The sequence below is a fragment of the Crinia signifera genome, chromosome 1 (genome assembly GCF_055691185.1).
Source record: "Crinia signifera chromosome 1, ASM5569118v1, whole genome shotgun sequence".
NCBI lineage: Eukaryota > Metazoa > Chordata > Amphibia > Anura > Myobatrachidae > Crinia > Crinia signifera.
Window position 1 is genome coordinate 401241248 of NC_139217.1, and position 23164 is coordinate 401264411.

General features: G+C 41.0%; 1 protein-coding gene across 3 annotated transcripts in view; it reads left to right on the top strand.

The window, feature by feature from the left end:
- The window catches only part of TMEM232 (transmembrane protein 232), a 199217-nt gene that overhangs the window by 95435 nt on the left and 80618 nt on the right, over nucleotides 1-23164 (top strand). For all 3 annotated transcript variants that reach the window (XM_083151677.1, XM_083151676.1, XM_083151679.1), the window contains one exon: nucleotides 2302-2471. In XM_083151677.1, coding sequence (XP_083007803.1) covers nucleotides 2302-2471 — 170 coding nt within the window. The remainder of the gene's footprint in view (nucleotides 1-2301; nucleotides 2472-23164) is intronic.

The following is a 23164-nucleotide window of genomic DNA, read 5'->3' on the forward strand; positions in this document are numbered from 1 at the left end:
GTACATGCAGCTCAGTCTTGACTTAGAGAAAGGATGGTGGCATAGTGTGGTGGTGCTAAAGGTGCCCATACACGCTCTGATGCGGGCATCCGTTTTGTGCTTAAATAGCACGCATCGCATGCCTTGTGCATGCAATGCAATGCAATGAAAAGCAAGTACAAAAAGTATGTGCAGCACATATATTTTGTATTGTACAATGAGATGCCGCGGGAGCGCTCATCTCAAAGTACAAAACGGACCCGTCACATCGGACCGTGTATGGGCACCTTAAGGCTTATTAACCGTTGGGAGAGGAAGATAAATTATTGGGATACTTATCCCTTTGGAGATCTGTATTCCTATACTCCTAGTTTTTCTTCATTGTTTTCCAAATTTCTCATGAATATAGATGCATGAAAAGCAGTAATTTATGGAGCGTTTTGTAATTCCAAGGTATATGAATGTATTTCTACATATATACATAAGCATGTGTGTATATGTATATATTTCACATACCTCACTTACTTATATAGCAAGTGAGGAAAAACACATCCAAGTATGTTTTGTATGTTATTCATACAAAACTTACAAAAAGCTAGGTAAAAGTAGGTATATCTGGGTTTCTTTAACAGGGAAGGCGTACCAATACTCACTGTCGAACTTGAAATGCTGCTCCTATTAAGGTATCTTTAAACTTCCAACTTCTGATAAATAATGGTTTATTAAACACATAAAAATGATAAAAACATAAGGTTAAGACACTATAACAGCTATCCAGAAGGATTGGTTGACCCAGAAACTAGATGCACTGGCCACTATGAGAGAGAGCTATAATATTTTTTTATATATTATTTAAATATTTAACAAACCATTTTTATCAAAATTTAGAAGTCTAAAGATACCTTATAGGAGCAGCATTTCAAGTTTGACAGTGAGTATTGGTACGCATTCCCTATTAAAGAAACCCAGATATACTTGCCTTTACCTAGCTTTTTGTAAGTTAGGTACGAATAACATACAACAAAAGATACCCAGATGTGTTTTCCCTCACTTGCTATATAAGTAAGTGAGGTACAGTATGTGAAATATATGCATATACACACATGTGCCTATTAATATATGTAGGAATACATTCACACACCTTGGAATTACAAAATGCTACATAAATTACTGCTTTTTTAACTTTTCATGCATCTATATTCGTGAGAATTTGGAAAACAATGAAGAAAACTAGGAGGATAGAATACTTATCTCCAGAGTGATAAGTATTACAATATTTAATCTTCCTCTTCCACAGGTTAAATAAGCCTTAGCACCACCACACTATACCACACTATACCACCTTCCTTTCTCTAGCATTGTGTTGGGCCAAGATATCTACCCCACAATGTATAGTTGGCCAGTTTTAGCTAAATGACGCACCACCATTATTCCCCACCACATTCTTTCCCAGTCAATCATGAATATTATATCAACCGCGGCATGTACGAAGCGGTGGGCGGGTGATGTGTTTCTGATATTGATCAGTGTTTATGCACTATGCTGTGACTATCGCGGAACTGCCGATCTAGTTTACAATATCGGTTGGGAATCACCTGTTGTGTACCCAGCAATATAGTTACACAATATATCAGTAAGTCATAGAATTCTGCATCAGCCCTTTTTTAAGGGTGTGGATTACATGGTCGACAAAAATTAGGTCAACAGACACTAAAAGGTCGACATGGAAAAAAGGTAGACACAAGCAGATGTTTAACATGGAAATGATCGACGCATGATAAGGTTGACAATTTGTTTGGTGTCACTTTGTATATTGCAGTTCATTGACCCCCACTTAGTGTACAATGTTCCCTCCCATGGCTCACTCCACTCACTATGCTTCAGGCTAGGTGCATCGCTTCACTAGCACTGCACTTAACGATCCTCCCTGTTGCAGTGGTGGGGGGTCTGAGCATGCACGTATTTGCGCATGTGCGGACCCCGGGAGGGATCCGCTTTGGCAAGTTTCACACTTAGTGAGTGGTACTGAATTAACTGTCCCATGCATAGTCCATGTGGATGATAAAATATAAGAAAGTAAAAATAAAATTGAAAAAACGTGAAAAACTCATGTCAACCTTTTCATGTTGACCAATTTTCCATGTCGATCTAATCCAGGTGGACAAATAGCAGATTAACTAATGCATGCCAACCCAAAGTTCAGATCCCCTTTCTTAATGTTCGTGGTCAGAACTTTTCCTGAGTACTCATTTGGTTTATAATGCGTATGTTATCTGTTTTCTGATTTCATTATGGTATCTCTGATTATGACATTTTTTGCAGACCATTTAAAATGGATTATTTCATACTGTACAATTTATAATCTCGTTAAAATCTGTCATGAGCTTCAATGGGATATGAGCAGAGATGGCCTCAGAAATGCAATATTGGAAGCACTGGACCAAAGAAAAGGAGTAGAAAGGGATTCGCTCGATGCTGTGAAAATAGCTGAGGTTTGTAATGACAGAAAAGTTATTAAGGGCTGTATTTACTATACCTGTGAATGCATCACACTGTGGTTGTCCTTTAACTAATACAAAACATCAATGCCAATAATGTATCTGACAAATGAATCAATTAAATTTGACCACGGAAAGCATAAAAACATAAAAAAAAACTGAACCTGAAATACTGTAGATCTAAGGCTAGGTCATAATTGTTGAAATATTCTGGAAACATTCTGCAGGTTATAGCTAAAATTTGGAACTACAGGATATATTGTAGAGTACAAGGATAATAAAAGAATAAAAATAATATTCAAAACCAATACAGTCATTAATTATGGAATAACTAGTTACCAACCCATTAAAATAATGGGCCAACATTACAGCAATGTCAGCATCGGCAACAGTGCGAGCCTGAAGGGAGCAACACTTGAATTGCTCGGGTGGATGCCATATAGTGCCTGCTGGCACACAATATATAGATTGGATGGTCTTTATATGAACTAAATCAGCAGGGATTGAATGGAGGGCATAAAGGGAGTCCTTACATCTATTGTATATAGGCTTGACAAAATTGGTGGATGATCTGTACTGCGTATGCCCCATTTCAGTAGCCAATAACACGCAAAGTCATCTGTGTATTCATCCAAAATATTGGCATCTTTGAGGGCATATACTAAGGTGGGAGTTCTATTTCTAGTTCTATGTGATGTTGCTATGTGTAACCAATCAGAATATAATTCTTATTTATTTAGCACCTTCTAGAAGATAATAGTATCTGATTGGTTTCCCATAGAAACATCCCTTCTGAAACAGAACTCCCATCTTAGTAAATGTCCCCCATTGTGTTTGACCAAAGCCAAGATAGAACTGATCATTTTTTGATTACCCAAGCTATACTGTATGTGGTGTATGACATTTTATTATACTGTATGGAATTATTATTTTATTTAGACCTATGTTACATTATTGTATCAGAGAAAGTGCAGTAGAATTCCACCATTTAAAAAAATGAAACTTTTAGGATTTTTTAATAACTTGCTATTTTTAAAATAGTTAGCAAAAAAAGTCTCATAAAAAAAGTTCTATAAAATTTACAAGGGAACAAAAACTTGATACATATTACTGTCGTAAATCTTGATATACAGTTTAAATCTAAATACCATCTTCCAGTATTCCCGATGTGCGGTGCTTAAAAAAACCTATTACTTCAGACAGGTAAATGAAAACATGAGTCAGAAGAGAGTAGGATGGCATTTATCTGTAGAATTAAAGTTTATGGAAAATATTATATAATACACTACTAAAAATGATGCACAATAATTTGAGCAAGACTCGTTTGTTTAATCAATTTAACAGCATATGTTGGCAAAACTCTGACTTACACCGAACATTGCCACCCTCAGCCATCTGGTGCTGTATCTAAATAATTGATATGTAGCATTAATCAGATTGTATTTTAAGAAGTCACAGATGCTATGAATTTAATTTAGTTAATTTAGAAAAATACTTGGCTTCTGAGAGACATTATCAAAATATTGAATTACTTAGCCATTCATACTGCATACATTTTTTTCTTTTTAGAGTACAAATAGTACAATTTGACAGTGTATATTCCCTATTAATAGAGGAATATATTATTCCAGGCAGATAATTAAGTTATTAGAAACAATCAATGTGTACAGTACATTTTCTTTTAATTATACCATAAACTCTTAACACTCAATTGATTTTTAGATTATGAACTACAGTACATTCATTTTGACGCCTGTGTTATCTTTATGTTAATTTGATGTAACGCTGAGATTAGTGTCAGTAAGTATTTACTTTTTCTAGCATCTGTAAAAGTTTACACATATTAAAAATATAAATGGCCAATTCCCTAAATGTGTTTTTTTTTATATTAAAGTGTATTTGTGATGGGCTGGCATGTAGAGGTATATGCAATAAGGTGGGCTTTTTCAATTATTGCCGATTTAAATTTATAGACTTACCTGACATGTCCCTGTCTGAATTAGGCCCTTATGTTTCACACATACTGCCACAAACCAGAAAAAGCTATCTGACTAGAAGTTGATTAGGCACAATACATTTATTAAATGTGAAAAAATGATGTACAATACATTAATATCTTATGTGGGAAATGTTGTTCAAGGAATATAGTAGAGGGACAAACTAGTGAGTAATTAGATTAACAGACCAATGTTATTCATAAATTCTATCAATTATATTAATTTGCCTTTAGTAAATGATTGCTAATACAGCCAATACAAATATATTTATGACTAGCTGAGGTACCTGGGTTTGGTTGTGCAATAAGCATTACTTGAACTTTATCCTTCTCTTGTTTTAAGCTTGGCTTTTCATCCAAATCCATCCAGAGGAAGGCCCTGAACATGCTCCCTATGCCCATGGTTTACCCGGTATACACCTCTCTCTGGTCAGCCATACTTCTGACCACATTTTTTTCCCTTAACCCCTTCCTGACAGAGCCAGTTTTTGCGTTCCTGACAGAGCCCTTTTTTTCAAATCTGACATGTCTCACTTAAGTGGGGATAACTTTTTTTTGCTTTTACTTATCCCAGTGATTTTGAGATTGTTTTTTCGTGACACAATGTACTTCAAATTAGTGGTAAATTTGGGTCGATACAGTCTGTGTTTTTTTGTGAAAAATACCAAAATGTCGTGAAAAAATGGAAAATTTAGCAATTTGCAAAATGTTAAATTTTCTGCTTGTGAGACAAATAATCATACCACTCAAAATAGTTAATAACTAACATAGACCATATGTCTACTTTATTTTACCATCATTATTTCAACTTCCTTTTCATTTTTTTTGGACACTAGGAGGCTTACAATATGAATAGCAAATTCTCAAATTTTCAAGAAAATTTCAAACACTGATTTTTTTAGGGACCAGTTCAGTTCTGATGTGACTTTGAGGGACTTGTATGTGAGACACCCCCATAAATGATACCATTTCAAAAACTGCACCCCTCACAGTATTCAAAACAGCATTTTGGAAGTTTGTTAACCCTTTAGGTGTTTCACAGGAATTAAAACAAAGTGTAGGTGAAATTTCAAAATTTCATTTTTTTTGCAGATTTGCAATTTTAATACATTTTTCTAAGGAACACAGTACATTTTACTAGAGAAATGTGACTAAAAATTGATTCCCCCAATTCTTTTGTTTTCATAAATATCCTATATGTGGCCTAAGTGTGCACGTTGACCAAACCACAGGCTTCATAATAGAAGGAGCACCTACTTGATTTTGGAGCCTCCTTTTTATGAGATTATTTTTTAGGCACCATGTAGGTTTCTAGGCACCATAAGATGCTAAAAGTTAGGAACCCCCCCACAAGTGACCCCATTTTGCAAACTACACCCCTCAGGGAATTCATCTAGGGGTATAGTGTACATTTCAAACCCCCAGGGGTTTCACCAATTGTGGTACAACTGGGCAGTGAAAATGAAAAATTAAATTTTTTACACAAAAATGCAGTTCTGGCTCAAAATTTTTCATTGTCAGAAGGTATGAAGGAGAAAAAGCACCCCAAAATATGTGCCCCAATTTCTCCCGAGTACGGAAATGCCTCACATGTGACCAAAAAATACCATTTGGGTGCATGGCAGGACTCAGAAAGGAAGGAGTGATTTTTGGATTTTGCAGCTCAGATTCTGGTGGAATGTTGCTGGGTGCTATGTTGCATTAGCAAGACCCCCCAAGCACCAATACAGTGGAACCCCCCCACAAGTGACCCCATTTTGCAAACTACACCCCTCAGGGAATTCATCTAGGGGTATAGTGTACATTTCAAACCCCCAGGGGTTTCACCAATTTTGATACAAGTGGGCAGTGAAAATGAAAAATTACATTTTTTACACAAAAATGCAGTTCTGGCTCAAAATTTTTCATTTTCAGAAGGTATGAAGGAGAAAAAGCACCCCAAAATCTGTGCCCCAATTTCTCCCGAGTACGGCAATGCCTCACATGTGACCAAAAAATACCAGTTGGGTTCATGGCAGGACTCAGTAGGGAAGGAGTGATTTTTGGATTTTGCAGCACAGATTTTGGTGGAATGAATGGTGGGTGCTATGTTGCACCAATACAGTGGAACCCCCCCACAAGTCACCCCATTTTGCAAAGTACACCCCTCAGGGAATTCATCTAGGGGTATAGTGTACATTTCAAACCCCCAGGGGTTTCACCAATTTTGATACAAGTGGGCAGTGAAAATGAAAAATTACATTTTTTTACACAAAAATGCAGTTCTGGCTCAAAATTTTTCATTTTCAGAAGGTATGAAGGAGAAAAAGCACCCCAAAATCTGTGCCCCAATTTCTCCCGAGTACGGCAATGCCTCACATGTGACCAAAAAATACCAGTTGGGTGCATGGCAGGACTCAGAAGGGAAGGAGTGATTTTTGGATTTTGCAGCTCAGATTCTGGTGGAATTTTGGTGGGTGCTATGTCGCATTAGCAAGACCCCCCAAGCACCAATACAGTGGAACCCCCCCACAAGTGACCCCATTTTGCAAACTACACCCCTCAGGGAATTCATCTAGGGGTATAGTGTACATTTCAAACCCCCAGGGGTTTCACCAATTTTGATACAAGTGGGCAGTGAAAATGAAAAATTACATTTTTTTACACAAAAATGCAGTTCTGGCTCAAAATTTTTCATTTTCAGAAGGTATGAAGGAAAAAAAGCACCCCAAAATATGTGCCCCAATTTCTCCCGAGTACGGCAATGCCTCACATGTGACCAAAAAATACCAGTTGGGTGCATGGCAGGACTCAGAAGGGAAGGAGTGATTTTTGGATTTTGCAGCTCAGATTCTGGTGGAATTTTGGTGGGTGCTATGTCGCATTAGCAAGACCCCCCAAGCACCAATACAGTGGAACCCCCCACCAGTGACCCCATTTTGCAAACTACACCCCTCAGGGAATTCATCTAGGGGTATAGTGTACATTTCAAACCCCCAGGGGTTTCACCAATTTTGATACAAGTGGGCAGTGAAAATGAAAAATTACATTTTTTTACACAAAAATGCAGTTCTGGCTCAAAATTTTTCATTTTCAGAAGGTATGAAGGAGAAAAAGCACCCCAAAATATGTGCCCCAATTTCTCCCGAGTACGGCAATGCCTCACATGTGACCAAAAAATACCAGTTGGGTGCATGGCAGGACTCAGAAGGGAAGGAGTGATTTTTGGATTTTGCAGCTCAGATTCTGGTGGAATTTTGGTGGGTGCTATGTCGCATTAGCAAGACCCCCCAAGCACCAATACAGTGGAACCCCCCCACAAGTGACCCCATTTTGCAAACTACACCCCTCAGGGAATTCATCTAGGGGTATAGTGTACATTTCAAACCCCCAGGGGTTTCACCAATTTTGATACAAGTGGGCAGTGAAAATGAAAAATTACATTTTTTTACACAAAAATGCAGTTCTGGCTCAAAATTTTTCATTTTCAGAAGGTATGAAGGAGAAAAAGCACCCCAAAATATGTGCCCCAATTTCTCCCGAGTACGGCAATGCCTCACATGTGACCAAAAAATACCAGTTGGGTGCATGGCAGGACTCAGAAGGGAAGGAGTGATTTTTGGATTTTGCAGCTCAGATTCTGGTGGAATTTTGGTGGGTGCTATGTCGCATTAGCAAGACCCCCCAAGCACCAATACAGTGGAACCCCCCCACAAGTGACCCCATTTTGCAAACTACACCCCTCAGGGAATTCATCTAGGGGTATAGTGTACATTTCAAACCCCCAGGGGTTTCACCAATTTTGATACAAGTGGGCAGTGAAAATGAAAAATTACATTTTTTACACAAAAATGCAGTTCTGGCTCAAAATTTTTCATTTTCAGAAGGTATGAAGGAGAAAAAGCACCCCAAAATCTGTGCCCCAATTTCTCCCGAGTACGGCAATGCCTCACATGTGACCAAAAAATACCAGTTGGGTTCATGGCAGGACTCAGAAGGGAAGGAGTGATTTTTGGATTTTGCAGCACAGATTTTGGTGGAATGAATGGTGGGTGCTATGTTGCACCAATACAGTGGAACCCCCCCACAAGTGACCCCATTTTGCAAACTACACCCCTCAGGGAATTCATCTAGGGGTATAGTGTACATTTCAAACCCCCAGGGGTTTCACCAATTTTGATACAAGTGGGCAGTGAAAATGAAAAATTACATTTTTTTTACACAAAAATGCAGTTCTGGCTCAAAATTTTTCATTTTCAGAAGGTATGAAGGAGAAAAAGCACCCCAAAATCTGTGCCCCAATTTCTCCCGAGTACGGCAATGCCTCATGTGTGACCAAAAAGTGGCAGGACTCAGAAGGGAAGGAGTGATATTTGGATTTTGCAGCACAAATTCTGGTGGAATGATGGTGGGTGCTATGTCGCATTAGCAAGACCCCCAAAGCACCAATACAGTGGAACCCCCCCACAAGTGACCCCATTTTGCAAACTACACCCCTCAGGGAATTCATCTAGGGGTATAGTGTACATTTCAAACCCCCAGGGGTTTCACCAATTTTGATACAAGTGGGCAGTGAAAATGAAAAATTACATTTTTTTACACAAAAATGCAGTTCTGGCTCAAAATTTTTCATTTTCAAAAGGTATGAAGGAGAAAAAGCACCCCAAAATCTGTGCCCCAATTTCTCCCGAGTACGGCAATGCCTCACATGTGACCAAAAAATACCAGTTGGGTGCATGGCAGGACTCAGAAGGGAAGGAGTGATTTTTGGATTTTGCGGCTCAGATTCTGGTGGAATGAATGGTGGGTGCTATGTGGCATTAGCAAGACCCCCGAAGCACGGTGAAATGATGAACCTAAAAATCCATAGATGTGTGGTATATTTTAAAACACTCCTTTATACATAGGCCGGGTTTGTCGGGGCAAGTGTCACACTGGAAAATAGTTTGCTTTCTTATTCCCTTTTTATAGCAAACTTTGCACCTTTTTTGTGTCCTGCCCTTTTTTCCAGTGGAGGGGATTTCATCAGGAAAATGCTGCCCTGGTACAATACGGGGGCCAGTACTAGAAGTACTGGGGCCCTCTGCCTGCTGGTTCCCAAATACTAGGCCCTTTATGACTTCCTCTTGAAAGTGCATAAATGTCCCCCTCTGGCCGGTAGAACGGAATAGCACGTAAGCGTTATACAGTGCCATCTGGATGATATACACGGCCAGCTTCTTGTACCAGATTTTTGTTTTCCGCAGGGCACTGTACGGCTTCAGTACCTGATCTGAAAGATCCACTCCGCCCATGTACCTATTGTAATCCAGGATACAATTAGGTTTGGAGGTGTGGGTACTGGTACCTCGTACAGGGACGGAGGTGGTACTGTCTCCGTGAATTGTTGTCAGTATAAGGACATCCCTCTTGTCCTTATATTTGACCAACAACATATTTTCGGTGCATATTCCCCTGCTTTCACCCCTTCTCATTACTTGGGCAATGTGCGTTTTTGGGAGGCCTCTTTGGTTCTTGCGCACAGTACCGCAAGCTGCTGTACCTCTTGAACCAAGGGCCTTAAACAGGGGGATGCTGGTGTAAAAGTTATCCACATAGAGGTGATAACCTTTATCCAGGAAGGGGTGCACTAAATCCCAGACAATTTTTCCACTAACACCTACGAGGGAGGGGGGGCATTCTGGCGGTTCAATTCTTGAATCCTTCCCTTCATATACCCTAAACCTGTGAGTGTACCCTGAGGTGCTTTCACACAGCTTATACATTTTTATGCCATACCTTGCCCTCTTACTGGGAAGGTACTGGCGGAATTTAACCCTTCCTTTAAAATGTATAAGGGACTCGTCTATGCAAATGAATTTATCTGGGATGTACATGTCTTCAAATTTGGCACTGAAATGATCAATGACCGGCCTGACTTTGAATAGCCGGTCAAAGGTGGGATCATCTCTGGGTGGGCACTGTGCATTATCGTTGTAATGCAAAAATTTAATGATCGTCTCAAATCGAGCCCGGGGCATGGCCATACGGTAAAATGGGGTGCTGTACAGAACATCTGTACTCCAATATTGCCTAATTTCTGGCTTTTTTACTATGCCCATATGAAACACCAGACCCCAAAACGTCATCATCTCTACTGCATCTACAGGGGTCCACCTAGCAAATGATGACGTGGGGTTTTGAGCAATAAACTGCTGGGCATATAAATTAGTTTGGTCCACCATTAAATTTATAAAATCATCAGAGAAAAATAATTTGAAAAAGTCAATTTCTCTGAGACCTGTGGAATCAAATTGGATTCCTGGCATGGCCAAAAACTCAGGAACCTGGGGCTCAAAATTGTCTGGTGGTGGGGTCCATACCAGATCAATTATTGGGGGGGGTCTCAGCTGCTCTACGGGGACGTCTTTGAGGGGGTCCCTCATCACTAGAGGAGGAAGATGAGGTTAAGATGAATCCTTCAAATTCCCCGCTTGCCTCACTGGCTGTGTCAGAATCAGAGGCAAGCATGGCATATGCCTCCTCCGCTGAATACATTCTTCTGGATGACTGGGATGACATTTGGGATGCCATTTTTATTTTTGTGTTACTGGTAGTGAAATGTTTCAACACGTGTATAGTGTAGGGGGGGGTACAAACTTTATTTCAACCCGGGGGGTATGTAGTGTGTAGTGTGTAGTGTGTATGTAGTGCAGAAAAAAAAAATACTTTATACAGGAATTTGAACCCAATTAAAAAAAAAAAAAATTGAAGGGGTTAAAAAAAAAAAAAAAAAGGTCCTGCGCCAAAAATTGAGCACAGATGTTGGTCAGTAACGTCCGTCACTGAACAGCGCTCAAAGGCAACAGGAATTTGATCAAAAAAAAAAAAAAAATAGATCAACCCTGTGCCGAAAAAGCTGATCAGTGATGTACGTCACTGATCAGCGCACAGTGGCCACAGGACACCCACAAAATCACAGTGTGTGTAAAAAAAAAATTAAAAAAAGACCCACAGCAGCCTCAAAAAAAAAAAAGGTGATCAGTGATGCAACACTGATTACCAGTGAGGGGCAGCAGGTGCACAACCTTTGGTGCAACTGACAGTGCAACTGGCAGCAACTGACAGGTATATATATATAAAAAAAAAACCTCTGCGCCCCCAAAAAGTTGCTGATCACCTCAGATATAGTGATCAGCACAAAAGGCGGGGGTAGCAGACACAAAATATACACTCTCTATCACTCTCTGTCACTATCTCTCTCTATCTCTCACTATCTATCACTATCTATCACTATCTATCACTATCTATCACTATCTATCACACTGCAGCAGCAGCACTGACAGTTATATGTATAAAAAAAAACCTGCACCCCCAAAAAGGGGGGGTAGCAGACACAAAATATACACTCTCTATCACTCTCTGTCACTATCTCTCTCTATCTCTCTATCTCTCACTATCTATCACTATCTATCACTATGACACTGCAGCAGCAGCACTGACAGTTATATATATAAAAAAAAAACCTGCACCCCCAAAAAGGGGGGGTAGCAGACACAAATCTCTCTATCTCTCACTATCTATCACTATCTATCACTATCTCTCACTATCTATCACTATCTATCACTATGACACTGCAGCAGCAGCAGTGACAGTTATTTATATATAAAAAACCCCTGCACCCCCAAAAAGGGGGGGTAGCAGACACAAAATATAGCTCTCTCTGTCACTATCTCTCTATCTCTCTCTATCTCTCTCTCTATCTCTCTATCTCTCTATCACACTGCAGCAGCAGCAGGAAGTCCCAAGAAGTCAGATCCAGGAAGCGTCCAGCACGCTACAAGCAGTGATCAAGTGATCAGGTAAGGTATTTGCAAGGATCAGGTAAGTATTAGCAAGGATCAGGTCAGTATCACGGCAGATAGGCACGGTGACCGCTCTGCACGCTATTCCAGACCGGAATGGCGTCTGCAGCGCAGTCACCGGTAGTTTAAATGTCGCGCCTTGGCTGTGATTGGTCCGTGGGTCCCACGGACCAATCACAGCCTTGGGGGCAGGTGGGGTGAGGGTGGGGTGAGGTGTCATCGTCACCGATGACCCCCTCATGCCCCCTGACGCCCGGCGGTGATTGACACCTTTGTTACCGAGCGTCCGATTCGCTGGTAACACAGGAAAACGCTGTGAATGGCTGTTCACACTGAACAGCCAATCACAGCGATCGCCGACGGGGGGGCGACATCGCAGCCCCCCCTGGGCATGCAGGGACATGTCTGCTGTCAGGGACAGCAGACATCGTCCCTCTGTCACTGCGTCTCGAGACGCAGTGACAGTTTAAAGTCATGACGTACATTTATGCCATGTGTCGGGAAGTACATCCCGGCCATGACGTAAATGTACGTCAAATGTCGGGAAGGGGTTAAACCCCATGTGCTCTACCCCCTCTATGTTATGCAACTTTGCCAAATATTGCTTCCCTGACCCGATTTGTGTAGTGGCTGGACCACTTTTTGGGCCCCCTGGATTTGCATGAGCACTTCAGAGAGGGAAGGCAAATGGTCTGGGATGCTTATTGGAGTGACCAGGAGTTTCAGAGAGGGTGTCACAACTGGGGATTGGTGGACCCAGGCGTAACCTTGGTGGTTAGTGATGTTCGCTGAACACCAATGGAAAGAGTACACAGATGTAATAGGATAAGTTGAAGAAACTTTATTCACACAATGGTGATGTCGGCACAGGTGAATACTAGAGAAAGGGTGAGTATAAGAAACAAAGTAAATACTTTAGATGAGGTTGTAGACTGCGGCTGAGGAATTGAAGACTGTGGGTTTGAGGTTGAGGAATTGAAGACTGTGGCTTTGAGGTTGAGGAATTGAAGACTGTGGCTTTAATGCTGAGGAATTGAAGACTGCGGCTTTCATGCTGAGGAATTAAGGACTGTGGCTTTGAGGCTGAAGAATAGAAGACTGTGGCTTTAACTCTAAGGAATTGAAGACTGTGGCTTTCATGCTGAGGAATTGAGGACTGTGGCTTTAACGCTGAGGAATTGAAAACTGTGGCTTTAACATTGAGGAAATAAAGACTGTGGCTTTAATCTGACACAGCTAGTAATTCCACAGGTGTCATTTAGTAGTACTTCAGGGTATCTCAGGAAAGCATGATTGCAGTCTGATTGCAGCAGGCTGGGATACAATAGAATATAGAAACTGATGAGCAGACATGACAGGACAGATATACAGGATTTAAGTAGGATCGTCACAGAGGGATAACGAATGGTCTGGGATGCCTATTTGAGTGGTCAGGACCTCTGTTCCAAAAATATCCCCCAAAATGTACAAATTGCTACAGATACAGAAATACGGCAAAGGCATTGCCCCCCCCCCCCATTTAAAAAAAAAAAAAAGATTGATTGTCATATAAAGTCTGGGGATTATGGCTTCCACTGGATGGATTTGGATGAGAATGTCTGGAGGCAAATGGTCTGGGATACCTATTGGAGTGGCCAGGGCCTCTGTACAATGTCATATACTAACACAGATCACCCGCACAATGCCCTCAAAAATAGTTGATGCCATGCCAGGTATAACAATTCACATAAATCCACCTCCACAGGTCATGATATCCTTTCAGAAGAAACCAGCACCGGACATTTTTGTAATATTCAAAAAGAGTTTATATTTTTCAATTCCATGAAGAGATACTGTAATCACTGAAGCCTAATCGGCATAGCAGCATAGTTACTTAAACATCGGCATAGCAGCTTGATAGGAAATACTGTAACTGGTCCCCACCCTTAGGCATAACAGCTGATTAATACATTACAGTATCGGCTCCATGGGCAAAGTGTCCACTGACGGCCATTCTGTGCCATGCGCACCTTTCACAAAAGCGAATGCAATGCTTAAACAGAGTGCTTACCGCAAACATACTTTGTAGCAGTCATCTCTCTCACCTGTGTGCCATTTCAAACAAATGCAATAGGGCCTCCCATTCAGCCGCTAGAGTCATTCTAGCGGCGGAATAAGAAGCCCTCTTGCACATTACATTATACAATACATAATGATTATCCTCATAATAATTAATTTAGAGTACCTTCTCATCTACCTCAGATAGTTTTTCTGGCAGTTTCTATGTGTTTCCAATGTTATGCCCCAATTTGGCAATGCTATAAACACTGGGGTGATAAAGTGAAGAAGTTGAACATAGCAAACAATCAGCATCTGTCATATATCCCGTGTGACAGAAGCTGATTATGTTCAACTTGTCCTCTTCCTCACTCTTAAAGGTTTGATTCGTGGCCCTATGGAGTAGGAGAAGACATGAAATACATTGCCACGGATTGTCTTTGCGACCACTCCAGGGGTCTATTACAGAACATTTCATTACACTCTAAAAGTCACATTCTGGTATTAGTATGCAGTTCCAGACTAACTATTTTGAACTCCTATACAGTTCTCACCGATGGGTGAATTGTGAGCGATAATGGACGATGTTGGTAGATGCGAAGTGCAACTTGTCCAGCTGTTACCTTGAAACAATTGCCAGCAATTAATTCGCCACTTATGCATCTGAACCGCTGTCAAAAAAAGTCCCCAAATCCCAAATTAATTAATGAGCCGAGGGTTTGCAGATGTGTCAAATAGGGTTCAGAAACGAAAGAGGCACAGGGAGGGTGGTATAAGGCTGGAGACATGGGCGATATGGGTGGCATGTGCTGCGGAGGCACAAATGGGCATGAGGTTGAAGAGAACATCGATTGGTTTGGCTAAAGAGAAATAAATGATGAGGCTGTATGGCAGCAGCAAGAGCGAGTGATGGGTATAAATAACAAATTTGCTACCTGGGTAGCAGAAGTAGGCGCCAATAGGGATGTTTATGCTAATAGCTGCCACTTAAAATGGGTTTGTCAGTTAAGATGATGCTACTACCCAAATTAATGTATCTGTTCCGAGCTATCCCACGACCCCTCCCTAAGGCTATGTACAACAAATTTAATAGACTCATATCCAGTTATGTTTGGAAGGGTGCAAAACCCAAAATAGCAAAATCAACCTTAATTACAGCTAAAACTGTGGGAGGGGTCGCATACCCCGACCTAGAGAAATACCACATGGCATGCATTTTTGCTCAGGCCAGGGATTGGTTTCAGAGAGACAACCCTAAACCGTGGGTAATTATGGAACAAGCTATTACACTTCCCCTGACTCTACCTGATGTGCTGTGGGTACCACAAATTGCAGTCCCCCCCTGGGATTAGTCGGTGTAAAGCTACTCAGACGACTATTGCATTTTGGCATAAACTGGTCCTATCTAGTGAAACAACTACTCTGCCCTGTCCCCACTTATCGTTACAAGCTATAGCGTGGCTGATCCCCAATCTAAATATCAATACATGGGGGTTTATTCTAGTTCATTCTTTCTGACAAAATCCTTCTTAGATGGACAAAACCATGTGCACTGCAGGGGGGCAGATGTAACATGTGCAGAGAGAATTAGATTTGGGTGAGTTATTTTGTTTCTGTGCAGGGAAAATACTGACTGCATGATTTTACACTGCAATATAGATCTCACTTTGAAGAAAAACCCCACCCAAATCTAATTCTCTCTGCACAAGTTACATCTGCCCCACCCGCAGTGCACATGGTTTTGTCCATCTAAGAAGGATTTTGTCAGAAAGAATGGACTAGAATAACCCCCTTGGTCTGATCTAGGCATCTCAACCCTTCAAGATATTCTTTCTAACGGTGTTCTGGTCCCCTTTTTCCACCACCAGACACAATTTTGTGTACCAAAACAAGACTTCTTTAAATACCTTCAAATACGGCACTGGTTTCACAGTTTCACCCCCAAACCTCCCCAGCAACATAAATTCCCTAAAATGCTCACGATTCTTTTCATGTCTCGTTCTGATCGGGGAGGAATTTCTAAATAGTACCGATATTTAATTGAGGAAAATGGGAAAGTTGCATTCCCCTCACAAATGAAATGGGAAAGGGATATGCCCAGCACATTTACTGATGACATTTGGTCACAAATCACCCACTCCTGCTTTAGAATCTCCAAAAACGTCAACCACTCCGAAATGTTCTACAAATTGTTACATAGAGCATATCTTACACCTGCATTATTACATAAATTCTGGCCTAATGTCTCTCCTTATTGTTGGAGGAATTGCAGCATGGTAGGAGATATATTTCACGTTTTCTGGGCATGCCCGGCCCTGCAGCCCCTGTGGTGGGAGGTGTTCCATCTTATATCAAGGGTGTTGCACAGACGGGTCTGCATGAGCCCTCTACTGGCGCTATTTCACCATCTCCCTGGGGAACAGAAAACCGAGGACAGCTATCTCCTGGGCCACATATTGATAGCGGCCAAGGCCTCTATATCTCAATTATGGAAGTCAAATTCAATACCTACTCTCAAGTCCATTGAATGCAGGATCCATAATCATTTTATCTTTGAAACGGCTAGCTGTACATATTCCTCTTCCGCCTCGTCTATACACATGAGGTGGTGCAGATGGGGAGAATATAGGGAATCCTCTGGTCAATCCTGTAATTCATGTATGCCATGCGACTTGTCTGTCCTGCACTCTCCTAGTTGAATCCCGCGTCCACTCAGAAACCATATTGTTCATACCCCTTTTGCTCATTTCACTATGATGTGTGTAAAGACTGTGAATATTGTCTTATACCTGACATGTTAATCATACCCCCTTATTCCCTTTGTCCTCTATACCCCTTCTTCTTGATTATGATTACTTCCATGTTTTATTTTGTGTAATGTTGAAAAATTCAATAAAAAGAATTTATAAAAAAAAAAAAATGGGTTTGTCAGAACCAATAACAGGGAAAAGATATATGCAAGAAGTGGCGCTTGTTTGATGAAAAAGATATATAAGTTTAATAACAATAATAAAATGAAAACATAAAATAAACATACATAGTTCACTGACAATAAAAAATTTCTTTTACATGTAAATTCATAAAATAAGTGGACTGGACCGGATATGGCTAGTGCGGGAGGTGTCGTGTGTGTACGCACACAGGGGATAACTGTCCCGTCTCGATTGGGGACCTGTAGTAGCACCAAATATAGGCCCTTATTCTGATCGGTGCGGATATTCCCGAATTCTTACGGTGCGGCCCGCACGCCACGGTGTTCTGCCGCGTGCGGCCATCGTCCGTAGAAACGCCCACGTGTCCTCCGCATTCGGACGGACTCACTCTTTAAGAACAGGGCGTGTTTACGGACGACATACAAACCATGCGTGTGCGGGAGAAACACTCCGATTCTGCACGGTATTACAGAGTATTACAGAGTATGCACGGGAATACCGCATCCGAATGGGAGCCAAGCGGTGCTACCGCACGTAAGCGGTGTATTTACGCCAAACAACCCACTATTATGTCTATTATACTATTGACTGTGAAATGTATATAAATAAATTTATTTACTTTACAAAAATTGTGTGGTTTCATTAGTACATGTCGAATACACATGTGTATTGCTAGTATTAATATTCAGTCATGTCCATTGTTAGCAGGTTTAAAGTGTGTGACAAGTACAGCATATGTGGGTGATTACTAAGGTTTCCTTGAAGCAGCAATGTTTTCAATTAAAGCACTGACAAGCGTCCTATTAGTGAGTAATGAGTAAAGGAGTCGATTCTATTGGGTTCAGGTGTTAATGCTTGTAGTCATTAGGCGGTCCGTTCGCCTACCGCAGGAACGAGTGGTGTCCGCAAAGCAATAGTAGCCTTTTGGACACCGCACATTTCTTCCCTTTTTGTTCGCGTGCATTCGGAGTGGTATCCGAATGCACGCCCCCCAACATAAGTGTACTCCCCCGTGTCCGCCCATGTTTCCGCCCCGTTTTGCCCACTTTGAAACTACGCCCATGTGTCATTCCGCATGACGCCCATAATACGCCCATATTTCCCGACTGATTGCGGTGAACAGTTTTGTACGGGATTTGCCCGAACAGGTACGGAGTCAAGGCGTGGCACATGCGCGTTGCGTTCTCCACGCATGCGCAGACGCCGTAAAGACGCGATCCGAAAGTATGCGGAAAAGTACGCGTCAATCAGAATAAGGGCCATAGTTTGGAATAGAATTGGAGCAATTGGTTGCCCGATGAGGGCTAATAGTTACCCAGCGCCATTAGAGGTAGTTAATCCTTTTGGATGGCATTGCAGCTGTTATCCTCAAATTGATACGGTCGGATGGGAGATTGCAGATGTTATTCGTATTTGTAATCCAAGCTGGAGATGGTGCAAGCCAGCAATAGGGGCCAATGCTCACAGTTGGTAGGGCAGATGGAATAGCCAAAAAAGTTCCAATTTTGTGAAATGTCACTAGTGACAGGTGTAGCCAGGTCTTGATATGAGTTATAGGCACAATAGTCCAGTCCAATACAGAACTTCTGATGCGTTTCGCTGTTTGGAAGGTACAGCTTTTTCAAAGGTAGTGTTGGAGCTGTTCACAGTGGGGTTTATATACCTTATGTTAGGTGATTAAGATGAATCACCTGTGTGCAATAGTCAGTGTACATAATTACAAATATTCACCATATTAAAGATCAACAGAAGGCAAAAGAATAACAATGAACAATCATACAGTAATAGTATAAATTAAATATAAAACGAGTGTTTGTTGATGAATAACCATTAAAAAACATGTACGAGTGTCTGATTGGAATGAACCAATCGGCTTACATATGGCCGTAAATGCACAGTTTATTTCCTGTAAACATTTGTGGTTGCTGTGGTAACGGAGTGCTCGTCCAATCATAGAGACGAGCAGTCTGATCACATGTTGTAGTGGGGCGGTATCTTGTAGGAGACTCAAGCGGGATCTCCAGCGTGCGTCTCAAGCCTCAGTTTCGCCTGAGTATTATCCAAGCGAGTTTCCGGCTTGTATTCCAGGACTCGCTCTAGTATGCATTGCCCCCCAGCTATAATGTCAGGTAATAACACTGAACCCAGCCGGTATTTCCGCGTCTGTCATTAACATTGTGACATGCGCATTAGGTTGGATGTTTTTAGGATCCTTTATCTAAAAGATGAGCAACTAACGGGGATTATATGGCACATATAGTTATAGTATAATTGTATAATATATTAATATACATTATATAAAAGAATAAAATATATAAAAATAAAAATATATATATAAAAAAAATATATTAAAAAAGTAAAAATAATAATAATAAAAATAAAAATAAATATAATATATATATATATATATATATATATATATATAGTCCAGGATTCCCACACTTTTGTGCAGGATATAGGGCACTCGCCGGAATTAAGAGTATTTGAACTCAAAAATCAATCATCAAAGGCATTTGATTTATTTCACAAAAGGTGCTCCATATGCTCCAACGTTTCGGTCCCTGCCTTGGACCTTTGTCAAGGAGCCTAAAATACATGCATACAATGGTTCAGTGTATATGTCAAAACATGGTCCAACACAGGACCCAACATAATGCATTACAAGGTTGGCATTTCAAAGAGAAGCACAAAAAATCTGTTACATTACTTGTTATGAAGAAAGAGTCAGCGTGGTTGTAGATGAAAGGAGCCTCCAGGATAGGGAGTCAGCACCTACTGTGAGGTTGCCCGGGCCCGACATTTATACCCACTTCAATTACTTTACCGAGTTACAGCCGGCGTTCGCGCCGCGCTGTGCGCCCCGATACCGGAAGTACGGGCGTCCGGAAGTGACGGCGCTGGACCGCATCGTGGTCCGCATAGCGCGCCTTACGTCACTGGGAGCAATGGAGTACTGGGGACTGATGGACCGCAGGATGGCACGCATGACGTGCGCATCTCGCGGTGATAGTGTTTCAAACGTATACTATTAAGTAAAAGTGAAGAGGGATAGTCGGGTTCCATAATATAGTGGTGTAATAACGGCTGTATGTATTGAAGATACACACAATATATTATATAACAATTCTGCAATTATATATAAGCGAAAAGAAGTTTATAGTAGAAACAAATCTGATTGGTGCGCTCATATTATTACCACTATATGGTTTTTTTTTTGCTAGAACTGGATATGGTACCTACTTAATGTCTGATCCGCCTATGTCAGACATCTAATATTCACAGGATGCTAGCATCATGTATACTATTGATTTATGTGTAAGAGGAAGGGATTTATATAATGAATGATGAATGTCAAGTTTTTTTTATATTATTTTATTTATTTATTTTTATTTTTATTTTATTTTTATTTATATTATTATTTTTTAACCTATTTACATGTGAAGGACTCTATCGGCTTGTTGATGTCAAAATATGAAATAAAGCATACCCATGGGTCATAGAGTTATTGCTACTATTATTATCCCTAACATAGGGGAGCGCCATGGACATTTATAACCTATTAAGAAGAATGTCATACAAATACTGAATATGTCGTAAGGACCATATAATGCATATAAGGATGACCTATGCGAGAGACATATATAGAGAAAAGTTATAAACAATATATAGAGAAATTGTAAAAATATAAATATGTATATGTGTGTAAGGTCCAATGACCTTTATATACCCAGAGAATGAAAAATAGGGGAACCACCAAGTGCAAAAAATGGGTAAAAAAAAAGGGGAGATGGTAGAAAATGAATAAATATATAAAGATATAAAGATATAAAGATGTAGAGATATCAAGGTGATCAGTGGTAAGAGAATCCATTGTAGACACAGAGCCACCTTAAGTGAGAGAGGAATGTTGTCAACAGCATGTGAGGAAGATGGATACACAGACACTCGCTGCGACCATCTTATCATCTCATTTTTTTAAAAAGATAGACAACGGGTTGTTCTCATTTAAGCCCCTGGGGGCCAATGTTCCAAGTTGGTGGATCCATCTGCTTTCCCTCTTTTTTAAGAGAAGTCCACGATCACCACCTCTGGGTGGCGGAGGTATCCAGTCGATCAGACGACATCTTAAGCTGGAAATTTGGTGACCTGCAGTCAGGAAATGACGTGGGATAGGGAGTTCGGCTTTACCAGTCTCAGTTGCAGATCGTATTGAGTTTCGGTGGTTAGCCATCCGTTCTCTAAATTTCCTTGATGTCATCCCAACGTATGCTAAGCCACAAGGACAATTAAGTAAATAGATGACATGGTCCATTTGACAGTGCAGACGATACTTAATCTTGATGGCTTTGCCCGAATGCGGGTGGGGAAAAGTAGTGCCTGGTGTCATACTGTTACAGGTCGTACAGCCTGAACATCGAAAGCAACCTGGGCGTTGGGTGTGTAGCCAAGTTGTTTTAGGTGCCACAGTTGGGCTTGCAGTCGGTCTCATCAGAAGTTGTTTTAAATTGGGGCCTTTTTTGTAGGCCATCATTGGGGGGCCATGTTTTTGCAGCTTCAGGGTGTTGTCTGACTTTACTATAGGCCAATGATGTTTCAGGCTCTTTTGGATCTTGGAGGATGTGTGATCAAAAGTGTTGATAAAGATCATCCGAGGCGGATCTTTCTTGGAGGTATTCGGTCCCTCTGGTCTAGCCATGTTTATACGTGCCTTGTGTAAGCATCTGGATAGTATGTTGGCTTGGTAGCCTCTCTGGATGAATCTACTGGTCATTTCACGTAGTTGGTATTCCATGATGGAGGCATTGGTGTTATTTCTAATTACACGCATGTATTGCGATATTGGCAAGTGTTCCTTTAGTTTTGGTGGATGTTGGCTCTCTGTGGATAGCAGAGTGTTTCGATCCGTAGGCTTGCGAAATAAACTGGTCTGTAATATGCCTCCATGTATTTGCACGTTGATATCAAGGAAATCGATAGAGTCATTTTCAATGCGATGTGTAAATTTTATTGGGTGATTAAGTCCATTTAACTCGGTTACCATCGTCTGGAACTCGTTTTCTGATCCTGTCCACAATAGAAAGACATCATCGATGAACCTTTTGTAAAAGCGAATGTGATGGCCATATTTTGGCAGTATGAAAGTGTTCTCGTACTCCAACATAAATAGTCCGGCATAAGCAGGGGCCAAATTCGAGCCCATTGCGGTGCCAGATGTTTGCACATAGTACTTATCATGATATAAAAAATGATTGTAGGTCAGGATGAGTGATGCCAGTTCTACCAGGAATTCAGTTGGAGCCTTGTTGACTAGGCGTTCGTCTAATTTCTTCTGCAGTACCTTGAGGCCATCGTTGTGGGGGATCACGGTGTACAGTGAACTGACGTCCATTGTTGCTAGTAATATCCCATCTTCGAGATCAATCTCACGTAGCTTGGTGATAAAGTCAGCTGTATCTCTAATATATGTATTGCTTTCAATTACAAGCGGTTGCAAATGGTGGTCTACGAAGATTGCTAGCGGTTGCAATAGAGACTGGCGGGCTGAAATTATTGGTCTTCCTGGGGGTTGCTCGAGCGATTTGTGGATTTTTGGGAGTGTGTACAATATCGGACATACAGGAAACTGGACAGAAAGAAAATCAAAGTTATCCTTGGACAGCCATTTAGTAGCGAGACCTTTTTGTAGCAAGATGTCTACTTTTCGTTTGAACTCAGGGATTGGGTTCTGTGCCACCTGAATATAGGTCTTGTTATCAGATAACTGTCGCATAATTTCTTCGTGGTATTGAGACCAGTCCTGGACCACCACCGCTCCCCCTTTGTCCGCTGGGCGGATAACTAAATTATTGTTTTGTTTTAGTGCTCTCAGAGCCTCTCTTTCGTCCTGGGTCAGGTTGT